General features: G+C 35.6%; 1 protein-coding gene across 1 annotated transcript in view; it reads left to right on the top strand.

The window, feature by feature from the left end:
• KCNH8 (potassium voltage-gated channel subfamily H member 8) overlaps positions 1-20,375 on the top strand; it is a 133,368-nt gene extending 112,993 nt beyond the window's left edge. The window contains exons 12-15 of the mRNA XM_026842982.1: positions 719-1,074; positions 4,802-4,908; positions 5,987-6,063; positions 17,835-20,375. Coding sequence (XP_026698783.1) covers positions 719-1,074; positions 4,802-4,908; positions 5,987-6,063; positions 17,835-18,545 — 1,251 coding nt within the window. The 3' untranslated portion in view covers positions 18,546-20,375. The remainder of the gene's footprint in view (positions 1-718; positions 1,075-4,801; positions 4,909-5,986; positions 6,064-17,834) is intronic.
• The last annotated feature ends 680 nt before the right edge of the window (positions 20,376-21,055 follow it).

Raw genomic sequence — 21,055 nt, 5'->3', positions numbered from 1 at the left:
ATGAGTACATAAACTACAGAACCAAGGTCTATGTTGCTTCTAAATTGCCTTAAAAAAAAAAAAAAAAAAACAAAAAAAACCAAACAAACAGATGTAGCTCTACTTCTCAATGCTCAGGTCTGAAGATGACACTGTCACACCACTGGTGCATTAATGGGACTTTTTATAAACTGAAAAATCCACCTACTATCCCAACAGTGGTTTCAATTACAAAAACTAAGAAGGATACAGAGGACATTTGGGCTTGAGTTGAACTGGTGTTAATGCTATTTATAGATTATAAATGATTCTACATGAAAATGTGTAGTTATATGAATTACCAGCCTCAGTTCTTTCCCTTGGTCCACCAGGAGTCTGAGAGCATAACATTCAAAACAAATAATGCCTCAGTAAAGCAAGAGTTGTCTACTCAAGTGTACATCTGGCATATGGCTTGTAAAAACTAGTCATATAATCTCTTTTGGTAACAAAACATATTGGAGTGAGTTCACTGGCTATGTCACTAGTGACCTTAATTTGCTTGTATTTTTCTCACATATGTGCGTATAACCATAGTTGGGGAGGGAAGCTATGGAAAAGTTCCAAAAGAGCTATATCTAATGAGAAATGAAAGCTGTGCTAGATCTGGATTTATTCTACGATGAACAGCAGAAGAAAGTGTGTTTCTGCAACGTCAGGCTCTGAATTTTACACTAGTATGTATTATCTGCTATTTTAGACAGAGCTCAAGGGAAACGGAAATATAAAGAAGAGACTCCCTTCAATTGTAGAAGATGAAGACGAGGATGAGGAGGGAGAAGAAGAGAGTAGCACCCTTTCACCAGTCCATACAAGAAGCACAAATTGTTCTCAGCAGAAGAAGGCTGGAAGCAATAAAAGCCACCTAGGAAGAAACTTGAAGCCGTTGACCTCAAGCACGGTGCCCTTTCATTCACCCATCCATGCTTGCAGTTCAAACCCCTCAAGAACCAAGCATGAAATGGAGCTCCATTACTACTCCAGAAGGAAGGAGAAAAACCTTAAGTTACACCTTTCAGCACTGACCACCAGTGGTCCACCTGACCTGAGTCCAAGGTAATAGTCATAAATTGTTATTTTCTTCTCTATCATGTAAATCCTAATAAAACTATCATGATTATAACAGTATAAAATATTTCTTTTTCTTTAATAGTTGATACTTTTGTTCACCCCACACAGAAGGAAAAGTCCTCTTATTGTAGGAACTATTACACAGTACACAGAATGTTATGACTTTAGGACTTTATTGCAAAATAAAATATTTCTGCCAGTAAAAAGGGAAAGTATTGAGCGATTACAAAAATGAATAGTCTGATTTTATGGTATCATTTTGTCCATCTATAATAATATGCATTGCCACAATAGCACTATGAAACATTCCAAGTCCATCAGAGAGACAGCATTTTAGAAAGAAAGTAGATTATAATACAGCATAGCAGTGCAAATACAAACATTACTGGAGTAGAGGACTATAATAGAAAACTATTGCCTAGCAATGTTAGAAAATATTTAGAGGGTTTTTTTACATTACAGAAAAGAAACAAGATAAAGCAAGTTATGTAGAGAGTAAACATGAAGTTGAGAAAATCTGTTGTGACTTTTAACATAAAGAAGTCATGTAATAGTATTATTACAGTATTATTAGTGTCTAATTTTTAACATTTTGATTTTTTACTTGTATGTTTTAAGATGATTTATGTACCTTATTTCTAAATTGCTGCAATGTAATAATTAATTATTAACCAAGTGTTTGGGGATCAGTTCTTTATAGAAAGCACAATAACTTCTTCACATATGAGGAGCTGCAGCAGTTGACCTTCCACTTCAAGTTTTGGTTTCTATAATTTGAAGTATTTTACATGTTCAAGAACAAGGATACAAACCAATTTTAGTTTTGTCTAGATAATGACAAATCTTTGGGAAGATAATGTGTGGAAAACCAGCTTCTGCACCAGTAAAACTGAAATGCACAGTGGATATTTTCTCATTTCTTTTGTAGATCTCATATGAATTTGGTTCAGGTCAGCGATGAGTAAAGGTCATTTATCATTTCCATAACAAGTGGTAATACTGTGAAAAGCTACCTTTCGTATTTTCTACTGAAACATATTCTTGCTCATTATTATTCTGAACATATGCTGCCAGACATTGGCACCCAGGGCTGCAAAAGTGAATGTGAAACAAGTATTTTTAGATATATTCTTATATCCTATTTCCATTCATAATTTCATAACTGCAGAATAATCCGATTACTAGACTGGAAAATTGGGCCAAGACATATGTGTTTTTAAGACTTTGTTTTCCAGCCAAAACACTTTCCATATTATGTTCCAGAACGAGTTTATATTATTAGAACATTTAAATTGACAATTTAAACCACTTTTAAAAGACCCTTAAATATTTCTTATTAAGTATTAAAGAGAAAATAAGACCTTAATTAAGATCCTTGCTTTTGTTTTGCTGTTGGACAGCAGTGTAAGGGGAAAGCAAGACTCTAGTTGAAATGCCCAGTCAGTACAGTTGTGAGGTGTACAACAACACTTTGTCAGGAGAACATACTTTGCTTAACAAATTTGTTTCACTGTGGATGTTCCCTGGAATAAGCAACCAGAACTCTTCACTGGTGCTTCAGGTTCTTTCCTTGTACACCACAGTTAAGGCAACAGAGCACAGAGACAGGGTGCATTATCTGAATACTTCTTGGTGCAAAGAATTGAAGCCAGCATCATAACTTTTAAGATACAATCACAGTCTCCCCAATCACTTTTGGGTACTACCTATGAAGAAGAGCATCAAAAGGAACAAAGTGTAAGTGATAATAAAGGCAGTCCTAGGAGGAGGCATTTATGCATTTGAATCTCCTCAGACCCACATGGATGAGTGCACTCTAGCCCTGGTGAACTGGATAGAAGAGGTCACATGTTAATCTTTTCTGACATTTTGGCTTCTACAAGTGGAGGCGTCTGTCTTCAGGGGAAAATTCAGGGCTGTACAATAGCTTATTCAGAAAGGGGTGAGACTTACCAATTACTTTTGTCCCCTCATGTTTTCAACTCACTAGATTTCATCACTCCACAGCCAGTTCCTTGTATATGAATAAGTATCTTGCCCATTACATGTTTCCCACATCTGTCTTTCTTTTAGCTGTCCAGAACTAGCTATTTTTGCTACTCTGGTTTCTTCTTAGTCTGAATCTTTAAACACTTTAAATAATACAGCATCTATAAATTCTAAGTCACGTCTGAGTAGGTTTTACTGTGTGCTTTAAAGGCAGTCAAAATGTTAGCATTTTATATAATTAGAAATCTCTACAAAAGGGATATCGGTGTTTAAAATTTACTTTTTGAAGCACTGAGGCCAGATGACATTAAATAGGTTCTATAGCAAATTTCAAACAAAGTAATCATTCAGGTTTTCAGCTGCAGATAACAGTATAGGCCAGAGCAGCTCAAGCACCACATTTGAGTCTTATTTCCTCCCAAAGACTGGATAAGGTTACAGTGAAATCTAGTAACATCCAACCAGCATCATGAACACTCAGGCATGACACAGAGCCCTAAACCCACATGAAGAGCCAAGAAGGACAATATATGGTACATGCACAGAGCGCTAAGTTATGTGGGTCTTTCAAGCCAAATATGTTTCAGATATCTCTGTATTGTCTGGGTTTTGTTTCTCCAAATATTTCCAGTCAAGAGGTTTGCTTGATAATATCCTAATTAGATGGAAAGTTTAATTTCCATCATCAAAAGTTATCACTATTGACTAAGAGGCCAAGAACTGACTTCTTTAGCCCTTCCAGATTAGTGTTTAACTCATCTGCCTACTGTAAGACAAATTCTGAATCTTGTGCCTGGACAAAACAAGAAATTGATGCTCCATGTCTGTCAGTTGGCAATTTTCTGAGTCACTTCCATTGACTTTAAAACTGTTCCCTTTATAGCACAATTTATGATAAATAAGAACAAAAAGTATTCCTAATTATATATTTTTAATAATGTGTATTGATTCCTCCATCCACTACCAGTTTTCTATTCTTAGTATGCAGCACTTATTGTATAAAATGCTTCAGTTTTTTTCCTTTGGATTTCTCAACACTGCAAATTGGAGGTCAACTGCAATGCATGAGTAGAAATAACTGTCAAAAATGCCTTTTCTAGTAGTTAGATCCAGTACCTAATATAACTGGGACATTGCAGGCTCGTCTACACATCCTATACCCAGTTTGCAAACAAGACTTCTCTGCCTGAGCTAGTTAGTTTTAACCGAATTTGGGAATAGCTATTTGCATGGCAACAACACTTTTGACTGTGGTTTACAGAGATGCTTTCATAAATATATTACGTTCAGGCTTGGGCTCTGCGTAAGTAAGCTTAATATAAGAGGTTGATTGTTATGTGCACAGAGGTTTAAACTTCCCAAGAGCATAGTGAAGCATCTTTAGTTTGTGAAAAATAATGGCAACAGATTACTTTAGATATGAAAAGCAAACTGTATTCAATACAGGTTTTGTTAGGACCCAGAATATACTGCAGAAGTCATGAAAATTTTGAAACTTCAATTTAATTCTATTTGGTCTCACATTCCTTCCTCTAACAGTAGGTTTAATCTTTAGTGACTCACAAGAAGGTACATCAGTATAATAGCTTTGCTTTTCTCTAAACTCAATGTTGTGCAAAATTTACCATTGCTTAAAAATGTGCCCTTTAGGAGTAATTTTGACAACATCATTATGAATGTGATGATTATGAAACTGCTCCATCACTCTTATTTTTCTCAACAGAATTGTTGATGGGATTGAAGATGGAAACCATAATGAGGAAAGCCAAAACTTTGACTTCAGCTCTGATCAGCTCAGGCAGGAATCCAGGTTATCTCCTACAGTTGGAGGTAAGTTTTGCCTAGAAAAATCACGCTTTAGAGAAAACAATTTTCCTAATTGCTTTTTGTTCCCCTTTTTTCTTTGATTCTCAGAAATGGCATAAATGTGTTTAACATGTATCCCTACTTTCAGTAACATTTCAATACCACAACTGGTACTGTAGAAAAATACAGCAGGGTCCTGAAGACCATTTCTTGTTTTCCTGCTAAAAGACAGTCATGATAAAACAACTTGCAAAGAGTACTGTATTTTCATGCATTATACTTTATTAGCAGTGTTGTAGGATCAGCCAGGAGCCTCATGCTCCCAAACCTTTGGGCTTGGAAGGTACTAAACACAAAGGGCAAATTTCAACATAAAAACATTCTAATACAAAAAAAAAAAAAAAAAAAAAAAATCATAAAGAACCATATGCAAACTTGGCTCTCAATTTTTGAGAAGTGAAGAAGTATGAAAGTACCTAGATTTTTAGAAGTAAAAGAGTGAAAACCTTGAATAGCAAGAGGTTTTAGGAAGCCTTAAATGACCTACACTCTGAAAAGGTTGATAAAACAGCACCACAGAGGAACAGAGCATGTCAACGTGGAAAGGGAAAAAAAAAAAAAAAAAAGAGGAATAAAGAGACAGAGGGGAGGGACCAGTGGACTGATGCTGAAGTGACACAATTAGTGCAATTCAGACTGTTTCAAACATCCTCTCTTTTACAAGTAAACAGTCTAAGTACATAGTTATGTACCTTTTGCACGGATGCTATTAGGATACATTTTGATCCTCTTAAAGCCCAACAGAAAAAAAAATAATGGAAGTTTAATTATATCTGGGATTTTTAGAAACAGATGACATGTCATATGTTTGGCACCATGGTTGTCATTTTCAGTCCTTTCAGTTCAGACTGAAGAGAGCAGTACAAAATTTATTCATCACAATTTTCTTACACATTATGCACTGAACATTAAACATAATATTTTATTTTCATTCTATCCAAGTGTGAACTCAGTTTAAGTTTAAAGCATTGGAGAAGTGCAAGAATAGCATTGCTGTTTTCAAATTACTTTTGTCATTTATATGCATTTGAATTATTTTCAGAGGCCGAAATTGGTGCTGCTGTGCTTGTTATCAAAGCAGAAGAGACCAAACAGCAGATCAGCAGGCTTAATGATGAGGTAACAAACTTTTGTGGGTGTTGGAGGATATTAACACTGATTCAAGGAATGCTGGAGAAAACTCAGAAAACTTGGGAATATGATAAATATGTGACAAATGAATTTTCAAAACTGGATGGGATTCCTACATTTAGGGCAATTTGAGGCTTATAACTCTTTTCAGATTAATTTTCTACATGAAAGCTATATAAAAGTTTGTGTCATGCTAGAGCTAAAAACAAAGTAAGGTTAGCATAGTTAGTGTATTTGATTTTGGGATTTATCCTCTTCTGTACATTCTGCTATTTCTCTCTTTCCTCTCATTCTTTCCTCAAGCCCTTTCTTTCAATTCTTCTTGGTTTGGTGCATGCTATTCTTTTGGAGAGTTCCCTTGAAATAAATGAAAATCCAGTCATCTTCAAATTCACATCAAACGTTACCTATGCCTATTTAGAATGAAACAGAAGTTCATCCATGCCTGCTCAAGCAGTATGACCTGAGGAATGTAGGGTCATTATTGTTCAGTGGTGCTTCCTATTATTCCCGTCTAATAAATTCAAACCTATAATCGACTACCATTCTGACACTAAAGAGGAAATGTTCTCTGGCTAAAGTGTTGCAGTACTTTGGCTAAAAAGATGAAAGCATCAGATTTAACTTCACAGTTACACTGCAAGAATAAAATCTGTTCCCAGCATAATCTGTCTTTTGTATGAAGAGATTAGAGACAATTGTTCTCTACATGAGGATACATTTAAATAAGTCCAACCACACAGTTTCACATCTTTTTTTCTGAGCTCTTTTGTTACAAGAAATGTCAAGGTTTGAGGTTTTTTTCCTTCTATATTGTGTACTACTTATTCTTTATTTCCATATATGAAGTATTGAGCTTGTAAATCTCTTTCATCCTGGCTCAGGTTAACTTGGTCAGATAATTTAAATGTCCTAAACTAAGACTGAATGCATGGTTAGTTAGTCACTATGAATGTATCACCTCATTTGTATGTCAAACTGACAAAAGTCTCATGCCCCATTGACTATAGTTTCTCATAAGGCTTGGTCAAAGAACTCAAAGATATCTCCAAGATGTTCATTGACAACACTATCATTATCGAAAATTATATTTCCTATGTAATATTTTTGAAACAGACAAGTCATATTGATTCATCCCTTTTAACTTTGAAGAGGACAGGCATTTTTAAAATATAAAGTTGTATTATGTGGTTATCTGCAAGAGGCAATTAGAAAATATATCATGGTGGCAGATGTGTTAAGGCAGACATCTTGTGGATTAACCAAACATTTGAACTGTGGTAGTTCTGGACTTATCATTGCTTCTCTAGTGAAAAACAATAAATAACTCTTGGAGCAGGGCAGTATGTTAAACAAAAGAAGAAAACAAACAAACAAACAAACAAAACCAACACCACAATGAAGGTCATTTCCTTCCATGTACAATCTTCATTTTTCCCTACTAACACTACCTGAACAAAATGTCATGCAACTTGCTTGCTCACACTAACATAAAAAAGGGAATATGACCACATGAAGTAAAGTTTCCACACAGGGAAACAGAATCCAAAATCCAGAGACAAAGTTTTCACTGTTCTGAATATGGCTCACTCTCATTTCAAATTGAGGAGGAGGGATCCATCTATTTTTTCCACATAGTATGCTACCTGTGAGACTTCACTTGAAATAAGAGGTGCTTATCTCCCAAGACTTCTGCAGTCTCTCCTGGGAATGAGCGGTTTTAACCACTTGATTAAACAAGTCAACCATTAGGTTATCAGACAAAAAGAAGTCTCTGTCTGTTGAGTAGATATTAGGAGTCCTGTAAGTAATAGGAAGAGAATCTCTAGAAATTTAGAGTACCGCCAACTTCTGGAGTCTTGGGTGTGTGAAACAGAATTTGTTTTCACGCTGCATAACTGACTGGGGCCTGCACCAACACAGAGTGCTAAGTGCTAAAACTGAAAGCCAAATAAGGTTTTGGTAGGTTCAGTCATCTTTTGGTAACACCTGAATTGACTTACATCTAGCCTGGTTAGTGATAAAATGACATTAATAATAATGCAACCAGAAGATACAATAACGTGATAATGTTGAAGAAAGTCTGAAAATAGTTGTACATATTGTTTAGTCACATCAGAGAAAACTACCTTTCTCTGATTACAGTACCTCATAGAATTTATAGGAGATTACAGAGCTACATGATGCTACACTATAATGACTACAGAAAATCCTACACTCTGGGAAACACATCAGACTTAGTCAAGGAACCTAAAGGAACATTTATATTCAACTTTGAAGTATATCTAAGATTAATTTACTCCATGCTGTATAGAGTACACTACATAGAGTACATCTACGTTAGTGTAGTCATGTTTAAGATGAAGATTGTAGCTGGTGCCTTGCAGTACTTCGAAGTATTCTTCTCTACTTTCCAAGCTCATATTTTGTTTTCTAAATCCCCTAGCAAAGAAAACAATATTCTGCATTCTAACCACACGTTTTAAACATAGAAACATTTTTATATATAAGAATTCTCAACTCAATGCAACAATGCATGGGCACACAATAGTGACAAATATTGGACTGGGACATTAAAAAAAAATAAAAAATCATGAGGAGCAATACTAAACTGGTGTAGATTTAGATTTCATAGTTAACATTCCAGGCTCAAATCCCAGAGACAGATGGGTATCCTCCAAGTCCTCCCATGGATCAAAATTTATGTTGAAAAACTGCACAACTATAGAAGCTTCTTAATTGCATATTCTACATGTATCAAACATGCTCCATCTGGAGTTTCTGAACTGACAGCACCGACTTGGCACTTACCCAAATAAGCCTGTGAGTAACCTTGGTGAAATATAATAGCTGTTCCTTGGGGATTTTGTTGTTACATTAAGTACTGAACAACACTTGTAGACCCCAGTGCTTTCATCATTCCATCATTTGATGATGACCATTAATGGAAGATTATGACTGATGCTGCAGCAGACTTCTAGCAGTAGTTAAAATACCAGCATAATTAGAAATGATCTTCTCTATTAAGACATGCAGCCTCCTCCTGGAAAAGAAAATATGAGAAAACAGGTCATAAGCAGCCAACAGCAGCAAACACTATCATTAATACATTTTCCAGTGGAGATCAGAAGTCAATCAACAAATGCAAAAATAAGTGATTTCATGAAAGGCAATCATGTTACAACGTTTACTAGTTAGTTTAAAAACATTTCAGCTGTTTATTGGAGGAACAAAGACATGCATCTTCCCATTCAAACATTCAATACAGTCTGTTGTTAGCAAAGAAAAGCAAAGCAAAAAAGAGTTTCCCCAGAGATAAAACTACAAAATAAGCTATACCCAGCTTAGATATCCAGTGGAGCTCTTGGCAGTATTTTAGGCATATGACATTTACTACATAATCCAAAGGAAAGTTCATTTCCCTAAGAATGGGATTAACAGAAGACAGAGCCTTGATTACACTTCTCAGTTTGTTACATATTAACTTCAGGAATAATGGATGCACACACTTCTTCTAAGGAGGGTAGGCTCCAAAGTTAGCACTACCAGTTTGTTAGGCAATGCAAGAGAAACTTGAATGCAACCCAAATTCCTATTGTATAGCTCCATGGCTTGGCTGCTCAGTCAGTTACCCAACTTCTTCATTCACTCACCTAACGTCACTTCTCATTTTGAGCCTGAATGAGATGCAAGCTGATAAAAGGGAATTCCTCTTATGTTCAGTATTGCAAGGTGGAGTGGAATAGGACAACTTAATCTCCTACCTATTTGCCCATTGACTTAGTCTAAATAATCACTGAATAATAAAGGCATGACTTTCACTATACTTCAGTATGTGACAGGCAAGAGAGTTAAGGTTCTGGTTCTTGCTCCTGCTAAATGCAATTATTTAAGAAACCGTTTCAAGACTAAGTGACTGAATACCCAACAGCATGACACAGTTTCTGAGCTGGAGGAAGCTTGATTCAAAGACCTGCTCCTAATTAGACAGAGTGAGAATTTAGGAATAGGTCTACAAGCACGCATCCTTCCTTTGCAGAGATCTGTACAACCCAATGCATTTTTCTGCAAAGACTGATCAGGTGAGTGCATCTAAACATTCACCATTTTTTCAGAGGCACCGTTTGTCTGGTGCAATCACATGTAACTACTAAGGAGCCCAGAAGTAAAATAGGAAACCACTAAGCAGACTTTCTGAGATATACAGATGGACATAAGTCTAGATTAAAGCACATGCCTATCACTGTCCCATTGTCTATATCCTACTAGGCTTTTAGCTATCATTTGAATGCAATTGTATGAAAAAAGCATGGAAATACTTCTACTTTGATTCAGCATGCAAACCCCAAATCTGTATTATTTAAAACATAGACCAGTTAAAAATAAGAAAATACCCAAATTTTAGTCGTATTTTTTCTCCCATAATTTGTACATATTCTCCATCCAAATACACAGGTACAGGATTTCATGCTAAAATACACAGGACGTCTCACGCAGTACATGCAGACAAACTCAGATTTCTTTATCAAGTCTCCTGTTTTTCCCATATGTGACACAGCTCCAGTGCGGCCTCCTTCAGCTTCAGAATCTGGTGTCTGATTTCATACTTTATCACATCAGTAGACCCCACTTTTACAGTACTAAACCAGTACAATGAACAGAGTGCTCACATTTCTACCATTCAACTGAAAAACAAACAAACATGAGAAAATATGAATAGGGTCAGGTTTCATACGAGAAAATTGCCTTCTATTTAGCTGCATGTTGGAGCACTTAGTGGAAATTCAGCTATTTTTAATTTTAGGTTTTTTTAGATTCAAGTGCTTAAAATACTCTAAGCATTTGGCATTTATTCAGAACAGAGAAAATGCATTTACAGGGACATTTACCTAACAAAAGGAACTATCCTAAATAAATATGTTTATTTTCCAAATCACCTAAAGAAATTTTATAAATAGATTATTTGAAAACATATTTCACATCCTGCTGCCAAAAATCAATCTCATTCTCCTCAGGTCAAGAAAAAAAGCATTCTTTTTAAAGGCAAAACATATTTCTTAATACTAAAAATGTATGCACACGATGGAAACAGTCATTTTATAATCAGTGCCAGTGAAGAAAATTTGGTAAATTTAATCAGGCCTTCAGTTTTACATGGGGGATGTACTGTTTAAATTCAGTTTGCAGCTTGAGAACTCATACAAAGAACACCCCTGACTTAGAGTAATTAAAAACATGTTCTTTGTAACAAGATCATAACAATATTATCATATGAGAGAAATTATTTTGCAGCAAGGCTATCCCAACAATTCACTTTGGAAAACATCTTTTAATCAAGAAAAATGTGGCCAAAAATGAACTAATGACATTTATTGATGATGAAAACTAATAACAACTAATGTATCCATTTTGGATTTTATCTATTTAATTTTAGCATAAACATCAAGACATACAGCCTAGTATTACTTGTGCTAAGAAATAAAAGCTTTCTAAACCACAAACACCCAGTAAACACATTTTATTTTCTACTGAGATTTGTAAAAATATCTTCTCCTTTTAGCACTGACATTCTCCTACCTTGTTGTTTTGTGTCCCTCTCTGGCACTTTGGTGATTGTAGTGTAGTCTTTCCAGTTAATTTCTTCTTTCTTTTAATGTTAGCTTAATAGCCATTGGCAGATGTAGGTAACAGAAATAGCTGATGCTCTAAAGCTTAGGTTAATTTCTTTTTGAAGCAGGACATACAACACACACATAGCATAGATCCTACGCGCTGTGTGTCTCTCTTGCACTCTTCCTTGGTGGAAAAGCACCTGAGACAAAGAAAATAATCAAGAGAGAAAGCCAAGTGTAGTGTAAAAGTCAACTGGGCATCAAAAGCTGACTTCAGATTTGAATAAAAATATGTTACTACTTTTGCAACTAGCTTTATTCCCAAAGTGTCATAGTTACTACTGACAGATGACAATTATCCCGTTAACTCTCTAATAGGCATTTCAAAACCTTCCTGTACTGAATAGATCTATTTTTCAACATCTAAATGTAAACCTCTGTTGGTATGCAAATTCACTGCTTTTTATCTTATGCCTAGAAGATATAAGAAAAAGCTGATTGCCATTCTTCTTCTAAAACCACCATACTGTTCCAGCAGATCTCAATAAACAAAATTCCTTCTTTCTTTGCTCATCACATATTCTAAAACTCTTCATTGGTAGCATTTTCTTTTGGATTGTCTTTAGTTAGATCTTTTAAGTCACCGACAAAGTACATGATATCAAGCTGCACGAGCATAAGTAGTTACTGGTGATGAGAACCCTCTTCCTTGTCCAATAAAAAATGATGTTGATATATCCTGGGAGTACGATCAATGACTGCAAAGTGTGATTCAGCAAAATTCCACAGATATTTTTCTATAATATTCTGCACAGGGAGATTATGCTTATATTCATGTCTCTGACATTTTCTTTTGAAATGTAATGTTAAGCATTTATCCTTTTTGAATTTCATATTACTGATATTTAAAAGTGAACATGAATTCTATTTAGCCATTAAAAATAAATATTAAATGAAAACAGATCAGGATAGGCTGCTAAAAAGAATGGCTTGAAATGTCCATGGATGACAGCAAAACATAGATCATAAATCATTCCAATCATGTATGAATCCAACATGTGGTGATTACATCTTGGTCATATTTCTTAGTTGGTTTAGAAGAATGTCACATGGACAGTAACATCTGAGAAGTCTCTGGACAAGATACATATTACATCTACAGTTTTCTTATCTATTACCAGCTTTTCAGTTAAAGAAGAGAATTACATTGTTTTGCCATGGTTTATTCTTGAGAAATGTATGTTGCCTGTTCCCTTTTAACTATTCCTTTAGATGCTTATAGAAATTGTTTACTTAATATTTTTGCCCAGTATCATATATACAACCTCAGGCTTTCTTTCAACAGTACACATTAACAGCTTCTCTTCTCCCAGCCACCTGGGATTTCCATGATCCTCCATTTGATATCAGTCAGTAGCTAGACAGTCAGAGTTTGTCCCTAATACTTTCTGAAACTCTTGAAGCAGTAATTTCCAAACCTGGTTTTCTTATTGCCACCGTCATGCTGACACTGTCCTGGTTCTATGCAACCTGAAGGCAGCATCCACATCCAACAATGAAGAGCCACAAATTATTAGAACTGCAGTTTTGCAACCCTTTTCTAGACTGAATTTCATGTGAGTCCTGTTGACTTAAATACACTTAAATTACCTAGTCCTTTATATTTTTCTGTTCTGTCTTTACTTGTTTGATAGCAACAGCAATAATCTTAGCATCCTAATTTACTCAGACAGACTGATTGCCCTGGGACTACCCAAGAGCTGGCTCATGAGACAACAGAGAAACCAGCAAATTTTATTCTACATGATAAAGCCAATTTCACAGTCTTCCAGATTTCTGATTACACTGAAAGTGAACCATCACATCATTGCACAAATACTATACACTTAATCTGAACTCAGATTAGCTATACTGGGTGTTGGGTTTGGGGGTTTTTTTTGTTTTGTTTTGTTTTGGGTGTGGGTTTTTTTTTTGTTTTCTCTTGCAACTAGCTTAATTCCTAAAGTGCCATTAAATCAGAAATGTTTGCCACCATACCACCAGTGGTCACAGAGATGTTGATAGATGATCAGGAAAAAGTCTGTCTCAGCTCAGTTCTTGTTTCATTCATTGAGTCAACAATGCAGTTAGTTAATCTGAGCCTTGAAAGACAACTCATTCTGGCTGAAAGTCTTCCTGACTTTATGAAGAACCAGAATAGAAGAACCAATGAAACACCAAGAAAGGGAATAGAGAAGCAGCCTTATACAATGCAAGCCAGGCAGCTTCCCCACATTGCCAAAATACAACTTCCATTTCTCAAGAAGCAAATTTTCTTCTTCACTTTTGGGAGTTCAGAAAGAGTCATAGTAGGAAGATGTCCGGGTGAAGTTTGAATTGCAAAAGGGAGCAAACCACAGAGAGAAAAAAATACCAATGAATTAGGCTTCTAATCGGAAAAAAAAAAAAAAAGACGCTTATTGCAGATAGGTATTCTAGTAGAAAATATAACATTAAAAAATTTAAATGCTGGAATATATAATAGACAAACTGTTTAGCCAATACTATTTAAACAAAGCAACAACCGCAATCATCATCTTACCTTATATAGAGCTTCTCATCCCATTTATAGAAAGATTTAAATACAATCACCCCATTCATACTTAACTACATGGAACAAAGTATTCAAACTGCAAAACAGTTTAATACTGGTAGTAAAGAAAAATACTCTTCCTACTGAAACTGCTGAAGTAATTTGAAAATGCAAAATACAACTACTAAAATTTATATTGGTCAGGGCACCAGGAAGTGTCCATGTGTTAAAAAAAAAAATCTGTTTTTTTAACCTCTGTTTTGAAATATTTCTTTCTAACAGGTCTGCTAAAAAGGTACCAGAGCATTGCTTTTGACCAGCCTTAGTACCAAATACCTCTTGCTAATTCAACCTAAATCTGTATAAATCCCAGTTTCTACATCAGAAGATATTGCAGTGTCTTTTCCAAATCCTAGAAACTGTTAAGGCAGCATTTCAATTATATTTGAGATCTAACAGATTATTTTAAAGCTGTCTGCCTAGCACAGTGGGAACCATTTGTACAATTATTTGTATTGCCTGGTGGTAATCACTGAACTGAAAAGAGAATAGCCTTACCAGCACACAAGGAATTAGTCTTTTCACTCAGGAGGAAACTGCACTGCTTTTAATTTCTGTTTCATAGACTCAGAATTTCTTTTGCTTTTAATCTTTGTTCTTTTGCACCTTCTGGAGCGCTATTAAATTGTCAGCATTATTGATAAAATTGTTCCCTGTTACACCTGCTTATTTTCATCTGCTCCAGAATCTCTGCAGGGTGTAAAAAGGACACCATAAACAGTATAGTATCAATAATAACAGTAATATTATACTATGTAAGTATAAAATCATATAGAGATAGATGGTAATTAGTAGTACAGGTATTGGATGTTTAATCCAGTAAGACTAACAGTTTCTAAAATCCAGAAAAGGTTTAATATTATCCAGAGAATTACATATTTGCTTTGCCTATGTGTCAAGCAGTATTGGTCCAAATCTGTCTCACTAAATAGTGCTCAATGAAGTTTGGCATAATCACTTTGGATCTTAAACTAGCATACTACTGGAAACTATTAAAGCATACATCAAAAGCTGGTTTATCAGGTCAATTCCTATGACTGTGTGAGAGCAAGCTTATGAGAAGATAGCACTCTAAAAACTAGCTGCTATATCAAAAATAGTATCTGGGCAATAGAGCAAGTTGTAATGAACAGAAACTCAGGACTGCCGCAAGTACTGGTGCTGGGATTGATTTTTGCTGTATTGTCTCAATTAACTGTCAAAAGAAACATGTTAAAAATAATTAAACTTTTAAAAAGCCTTTAAGTAACCAAAAATAGAAGAGAAAAACATGGACCAAACCAAGCAAGATAGTTTAAAGTTGCAGGTATTTTCATACAGCATTCATAGTTTGGGTAAAGGTGCATAATCATAAGGTAGCATGTCTTCCTTTCTGCTCGACTGCAGAAAGCCCTGTAAAATGGATGCAAGTTGGGAAGCTAGGCACAGAAAACAAAGTTGCTTTATCTGTTAGAAGGGGCCAGTGATGATCCTAAAAAGAACTGATGCCGCTGAATCTAGGTAGCCATGGGTTTGGTTGTCCTTCCCCTTTCTTCCCAAAGAAGCTTTTGGAGGTTTTGCAATGCCATCTCCAAGTTCCCAAAGGAGCACAGAATCTCTTGCATGGTTGATTTGTCCAGAAATCTCACAGTGTGTTTCCTTACACTCTGACAGTACCAAGAACCTTCTCTGGCTGCTCTGACACCATGGGAAGCCTGTTCACAGACCACTTTTCTAACATATTTTAATCCCTTACATTAACTGAAGTTCAAGTGACCTATCAGGCATTTGAAGTTTAATCTCAGCTGGCAGAAGATTTCATGGTTATTTTCTATCTAGCATAACTTAACTAGGTAACAAGGCAGAGAAAGAGGTGCAGAGACAGAGAGAGATCCTGTAATGTTCCACCCAAGAGCTCCTCCCTTTAAGCATTTTCCCTCCAGGGAATCCAGTGTGATCATTACAAAACTATTAAACAATATGATGGGTTTGAACTCTTAGCTCAGAGACAAACTAATAGATGTAGGAGCTGTATTGGAGCTTCCTTCTAACCCAGGATTTCTTTAAAATTATTGTGCCTGTAGTAACGCAGTCAAACTCATCCTGAAATATCTTTCCATCAGAATTCTTTGGAACCATCCTGTCAGAAAAATGAAAATTGTATTTCTATTTCTGATTACATGAAAACTAATCTGTATAGGGCACCTAATACACACTGTATTTACTTCAGGGCAAAGAAAGACCCCCTGAATTAGCCTTTTTTCTTTTTGACAGGTGGTTTATCGTTCTGAAGATAAATGTGCAGTCATGTCTTTTTTCAACAGAGTATTTTCATCAGTGTCAGTATGACAAGCTCTATTTTAACAGTAACGACAGTGGTTTGACCTAAAATAGATTGATTAGCTACCACAGAGACAAAATTCATTTCTAACTCTTGATAGGTTAATTTATATTTATTAAAAATAATTGACTGATTTGAACTTCCTACAAACTTTTCCTTAAGAAAGGAAAAAGACAAACACATTTGTAATGGTGAGTGGGTCACTTCTGTGTTTGAGTTAAGCTTTTGATTTCTCAGCACATCCTTATAATGTCCTAAAGAACATCCCTGTTAATGTTCATATATCAATTTACTTTATGACATAAATTCAGAATTTGTTAATCTAACTCTCACCCAAACCAGCAGTTTTGGGGACATTAAAGACTTCATGTAATTCATGTAATTACGTGGATGCTATCAGTGGGGTTTTTTTTTAAAAAAAAAAGGTCTAATACAAAATATAATTCATTCTTTTGCATACATATCAGAGTAATCTATGCTATGGATTACTGTCTCAGTGTTATATGGAACACTTTTCAAATGTAAACATAACTACATGGAAGCAAACTGTTTCATAGGCTTTATTCTGTTTAAATTTTTAGAGGTAGAAAGTGAATTTGAGAGTTTCCAGTTTCTTTTCTTTTTTTCTTTTTTCTTTTTTTTTTAAGTAGTTCACCAGATTTTCCATATATTACTTGCATCTGACAACTTTGGGTATCGTTTCTTTTATTTTATTATGAAGATGGCCCATGTGTATTTCTGAACAAGACTTCACAAGACCTCAGTTTTGTATCATTCATGAGTATAAAATTGGTTAATAAAAAAGGTTTGTGCATTGAAATATTTAATGATTGATCAAGAAGCTACTGATGTCACATTGCCACTGGAAATCATCTCAGTTCTGACTTTAAGGCCATTCCTTACATACAGAGTATCATTTCAAATCAGGTGAATTATGCCCACAGTGTTTCCATCATACATTTTAATTGAGTCGCTTTAATTATTCCAATATGCCACAGGAAGTGTAGCATGTAGCGTGGTAAGGTAGATGGATGGACTATTTCCCACACATCTATTAGTAGCGTATTTCTTTAAAATAAAGACACTGTACCACAGATCAAAGCTGATATTGTTACAAGGAAAAAAGTTATGTATGTGTGTATTTCAGGCCTAACTGCATAAATAAATACTGTGATGTTTTGCCCTACCATAACAGGTGACAACTTTAACTCAAGAAGTCTCTCAATTAAGTAAGAATATGAAGAACATGATGCACCTTCTGGAAAACCTGCTCACATCCCAGAAGCCTCCAGGGTTCTGTGCTGTGCACGGCATATCTCGAAGTCCCACCCTGGAAAGTCTGCAGTCTCGAATGGCTTGGACTACACATCAACCTTGCACGCACATGCAAGCTGGGAACTTTACTTGCACCAAAGCACAACTTTCCCGTGGCAACACACTATGTGACATTTGGAATACAGATCTGTCCTCTGTAGGCAGCAGTCCCCAAAGAACTGAACCCAACCTTCAAAATTCTATGGACGGTGAATTTTATTATACACCAGGCCTTCACAATTCCCCCTCCCAGTATCAGGTAATTCAGAAAGACAATTTGCAATTTATAAGATGCACCTCTTCCCATTCAGACACTACCTTGACTCCTCTTCAGTCTATTTCAGCAACTCTTTCTTCTTCAGTATGCTCTTCATCAGAGACATCATTACACCTCGTGCTCCCCAGCAGATCTGAGGAAGGTAGCTTTAGCCAAGGAGCAATCAGCTCACTAAGCCTTGAGAACCTGCCGGGATCGTGGGACCTGGAAGGAACAGCCGGAATAGTTTCTGCACAGACCCCAGATTCCCCAGTAGACATTGTGACAAGCACAAGGGATGTTAAAGATAAAGATTACCAAGCCATAGACGTATAATGAGAAACAGTGAAGCAGTATGAGAAACAGTGAAGCAGTACTCGAAGCATGTTCCACAGCTGCCAGTTTTAAATTTAGAGAGTACTGCATGACTGATTTATTTGACCTTTTCTCTGGCAATCGTAGAGACTTACAAACATGAAAATTCAGATTTATAGAAAGTAAGAAAAGGTACTGCCAGTTCATACTATAGGAAAAAAAAAATAAATTCTAGATTCTAGAAGCATGTTGAAAAGCATTTTATATACAAATATAACTTACTGGTCTGTTTGGCAGACTTTTGTGATAGTCCAAAGACCCTGAGGGTCAGAGCAGCTGGAAGTCTAGGACAAAAGAACTATCTTGGGTGGCTTTTGTTCATCGAAGCAGAGGTTTTCCCTGGGTGTCTGACTGTTGTTCCCAAACAATGTCTATGGCACTGTTTGCTTCAGGTGACCGTGGGTCCTGCTGATCTGTTTGTCAGTTCTGTGAAGGCAAAGGGACAATTATCCCTGCATGTCATCTAGACAATCAATCAAATAGAGCTGGTAGAGAGTGGTTAGTTGTTGCACGTTGTTTGTCATGTAAATGAAACCTCTTAATTTATCTAAAAATACTATTTTTATATACTTGTTATGAAATGTACTTAAAAAATATTTAAAATATTTATAAGGAGAATAAGAGTTTGTTTTCATTTTGGTAAAAGCTTGCAGTTTTAACAAGAAATGCACTACCATCATGTATTAGATCAAATACTATTTATTGTTAAGATATTATGTAGTTTACAAATGGATTCCCTTTTATGTGCATGCAATTTGCAATGAATGTATTCATGCCGGTGGAATACAAATAAATTAAGGTATTATTTTATTTAAAAAAAAATAAAACAGCTGTAATGTTGTATCCCATACTAAGTCAGCTATCACTAGTTAAAAAGTGAACTGTTATACTGGTAACATTAAGTACCCTTGGTTTGCACTATTATTGATAAGACCAAGTCAACGTTTTACTACACATCCCTGTTCTGGAATTTTATATGTGGACAAGGAAATTAAGAGGAATGAAAATAATTGAGCAAATTAAGGAATATTAAAGGAGAAAATTACAATGGTCTAGTCAGAATCAAAGAAATGTTTTAAACAGTTATTTATTTGTTTATTTTTTACTTACAAATGTAAAAATTATCTTTGACCTTTAGTCAAAAAAAAAAAGAGAGACTATAGATTTGACAAATTATTTAATCTAGAATTTGAATTGATACCCAAAGGAAATTTGAAGGTTTTTTTCAGTATTTAATGTATTAGAAACTTATATTGCTACAGTGTAACCAGAGCTACTGCTTTGCGTTGGAATTTTGCTTTATATATTTAAAGATGCCCAGTATACACCACATTTCCATGTCCTTTAGCAAGCTTTCTAAAAGAACATATATACAACCCCAAATAAATGTTTTAAAATGGAGAAGTAAATTGTTACATTTAATAATTAATTCAAACTGGTGACTGTTATCAAATTAAAATTTTTACAGTGCACAGATTTTTGTTTAACTTCCTTAAGATGTTTTTTACTGAAAGCTTCAAAGACTAAATTCATTGTTAACATTTAGATGTGTGTGGGAACACAAATCCCAGTTGATATTCTGTGCCCAATTTACATCCTTTCACATCCTTTTTCCCACTGGTACAAATTAAGGACAAAATGTCATCTCTCATTTTGAGCTGCCTGAATTTTGTCAGTGTGTCTACACTTCAACATGAGGGTTTATATATAGGGTTTCTTACTTTCCCTCTATTCCAGTTCTTGCTTAGTTTAAGACTAAATAGAGAATTGCTGATTAAATAAGGCATATCCCAAAAATTTTAAAATATTAATAACAAATACTAGCTAATAAAGGTCTATGGTATTTCTGCAAACAATCCTGGTTCGTCTTTAGCAATCTGCTCTCATCCACCCTGGCACAAAGCAGGAGGATGGGGCTGGGGGAGGCTGCCTGGCCCCCACACCCAGGGCAGGCACATGCTGGCCAGATGTCAGGAGCTGCCTAACGGGGGGCAGCGGAGATGAGGTCCTGGTAGAGCAGCCAGAAGCTCGGTGATGATACAGCACCACCTCACCTCAGCAGCTGGCCAGCACACTGTGTAGCCATGGCCCTCTCTTGCCCTCCTCATAAAGCACAGATGCTGGTTCCTTGGGACACATGGGCACATGCAGCACAGCTGTCTGCAAATCCTGATTCTTCACTGCCACCTTCTTCATGCCACACAAGGTAACCTGCCTTCAAACTATTGCATTAATGAAATGCAGAGGTTAATCTAAGATCACCATATCCCCGACACTGACTGGAACTGCACAAACATGCTATGTGTCTACCATGTTTACTTCCCAACATCATTTAATAATTTCCATTACATATATAAATTGGAAGCAGTGTTTGCTTTCTCATTTTATAAGCAATACATAAACCATTATGTATATGCTTTGAAGTTTTGGCTTTTTTTTTTTTTTTTTTTTTTTTTTTTTTTTTTTTTTTT

The sequence above is a fragment of the Athene cunicularia genome (assembly GCF_003259725.1).
Source record: "Athene cunicularia isolate RWA chromosome 2 unlocalized genomic scaffold, athCun1 chr2_part1, whole genome shotgun sequence".
Lineage (NCBI taxonomy): Eukaryota > Metazoa > Chordata > Aves > Strigiformes > Strigidae > Athene > Athene cunicularia.
The sequence above is the reverse complement of the archived record's forward strand: the minus strand, read 5'-3'. Positions and strand labels throughout refer to the sequence as shown.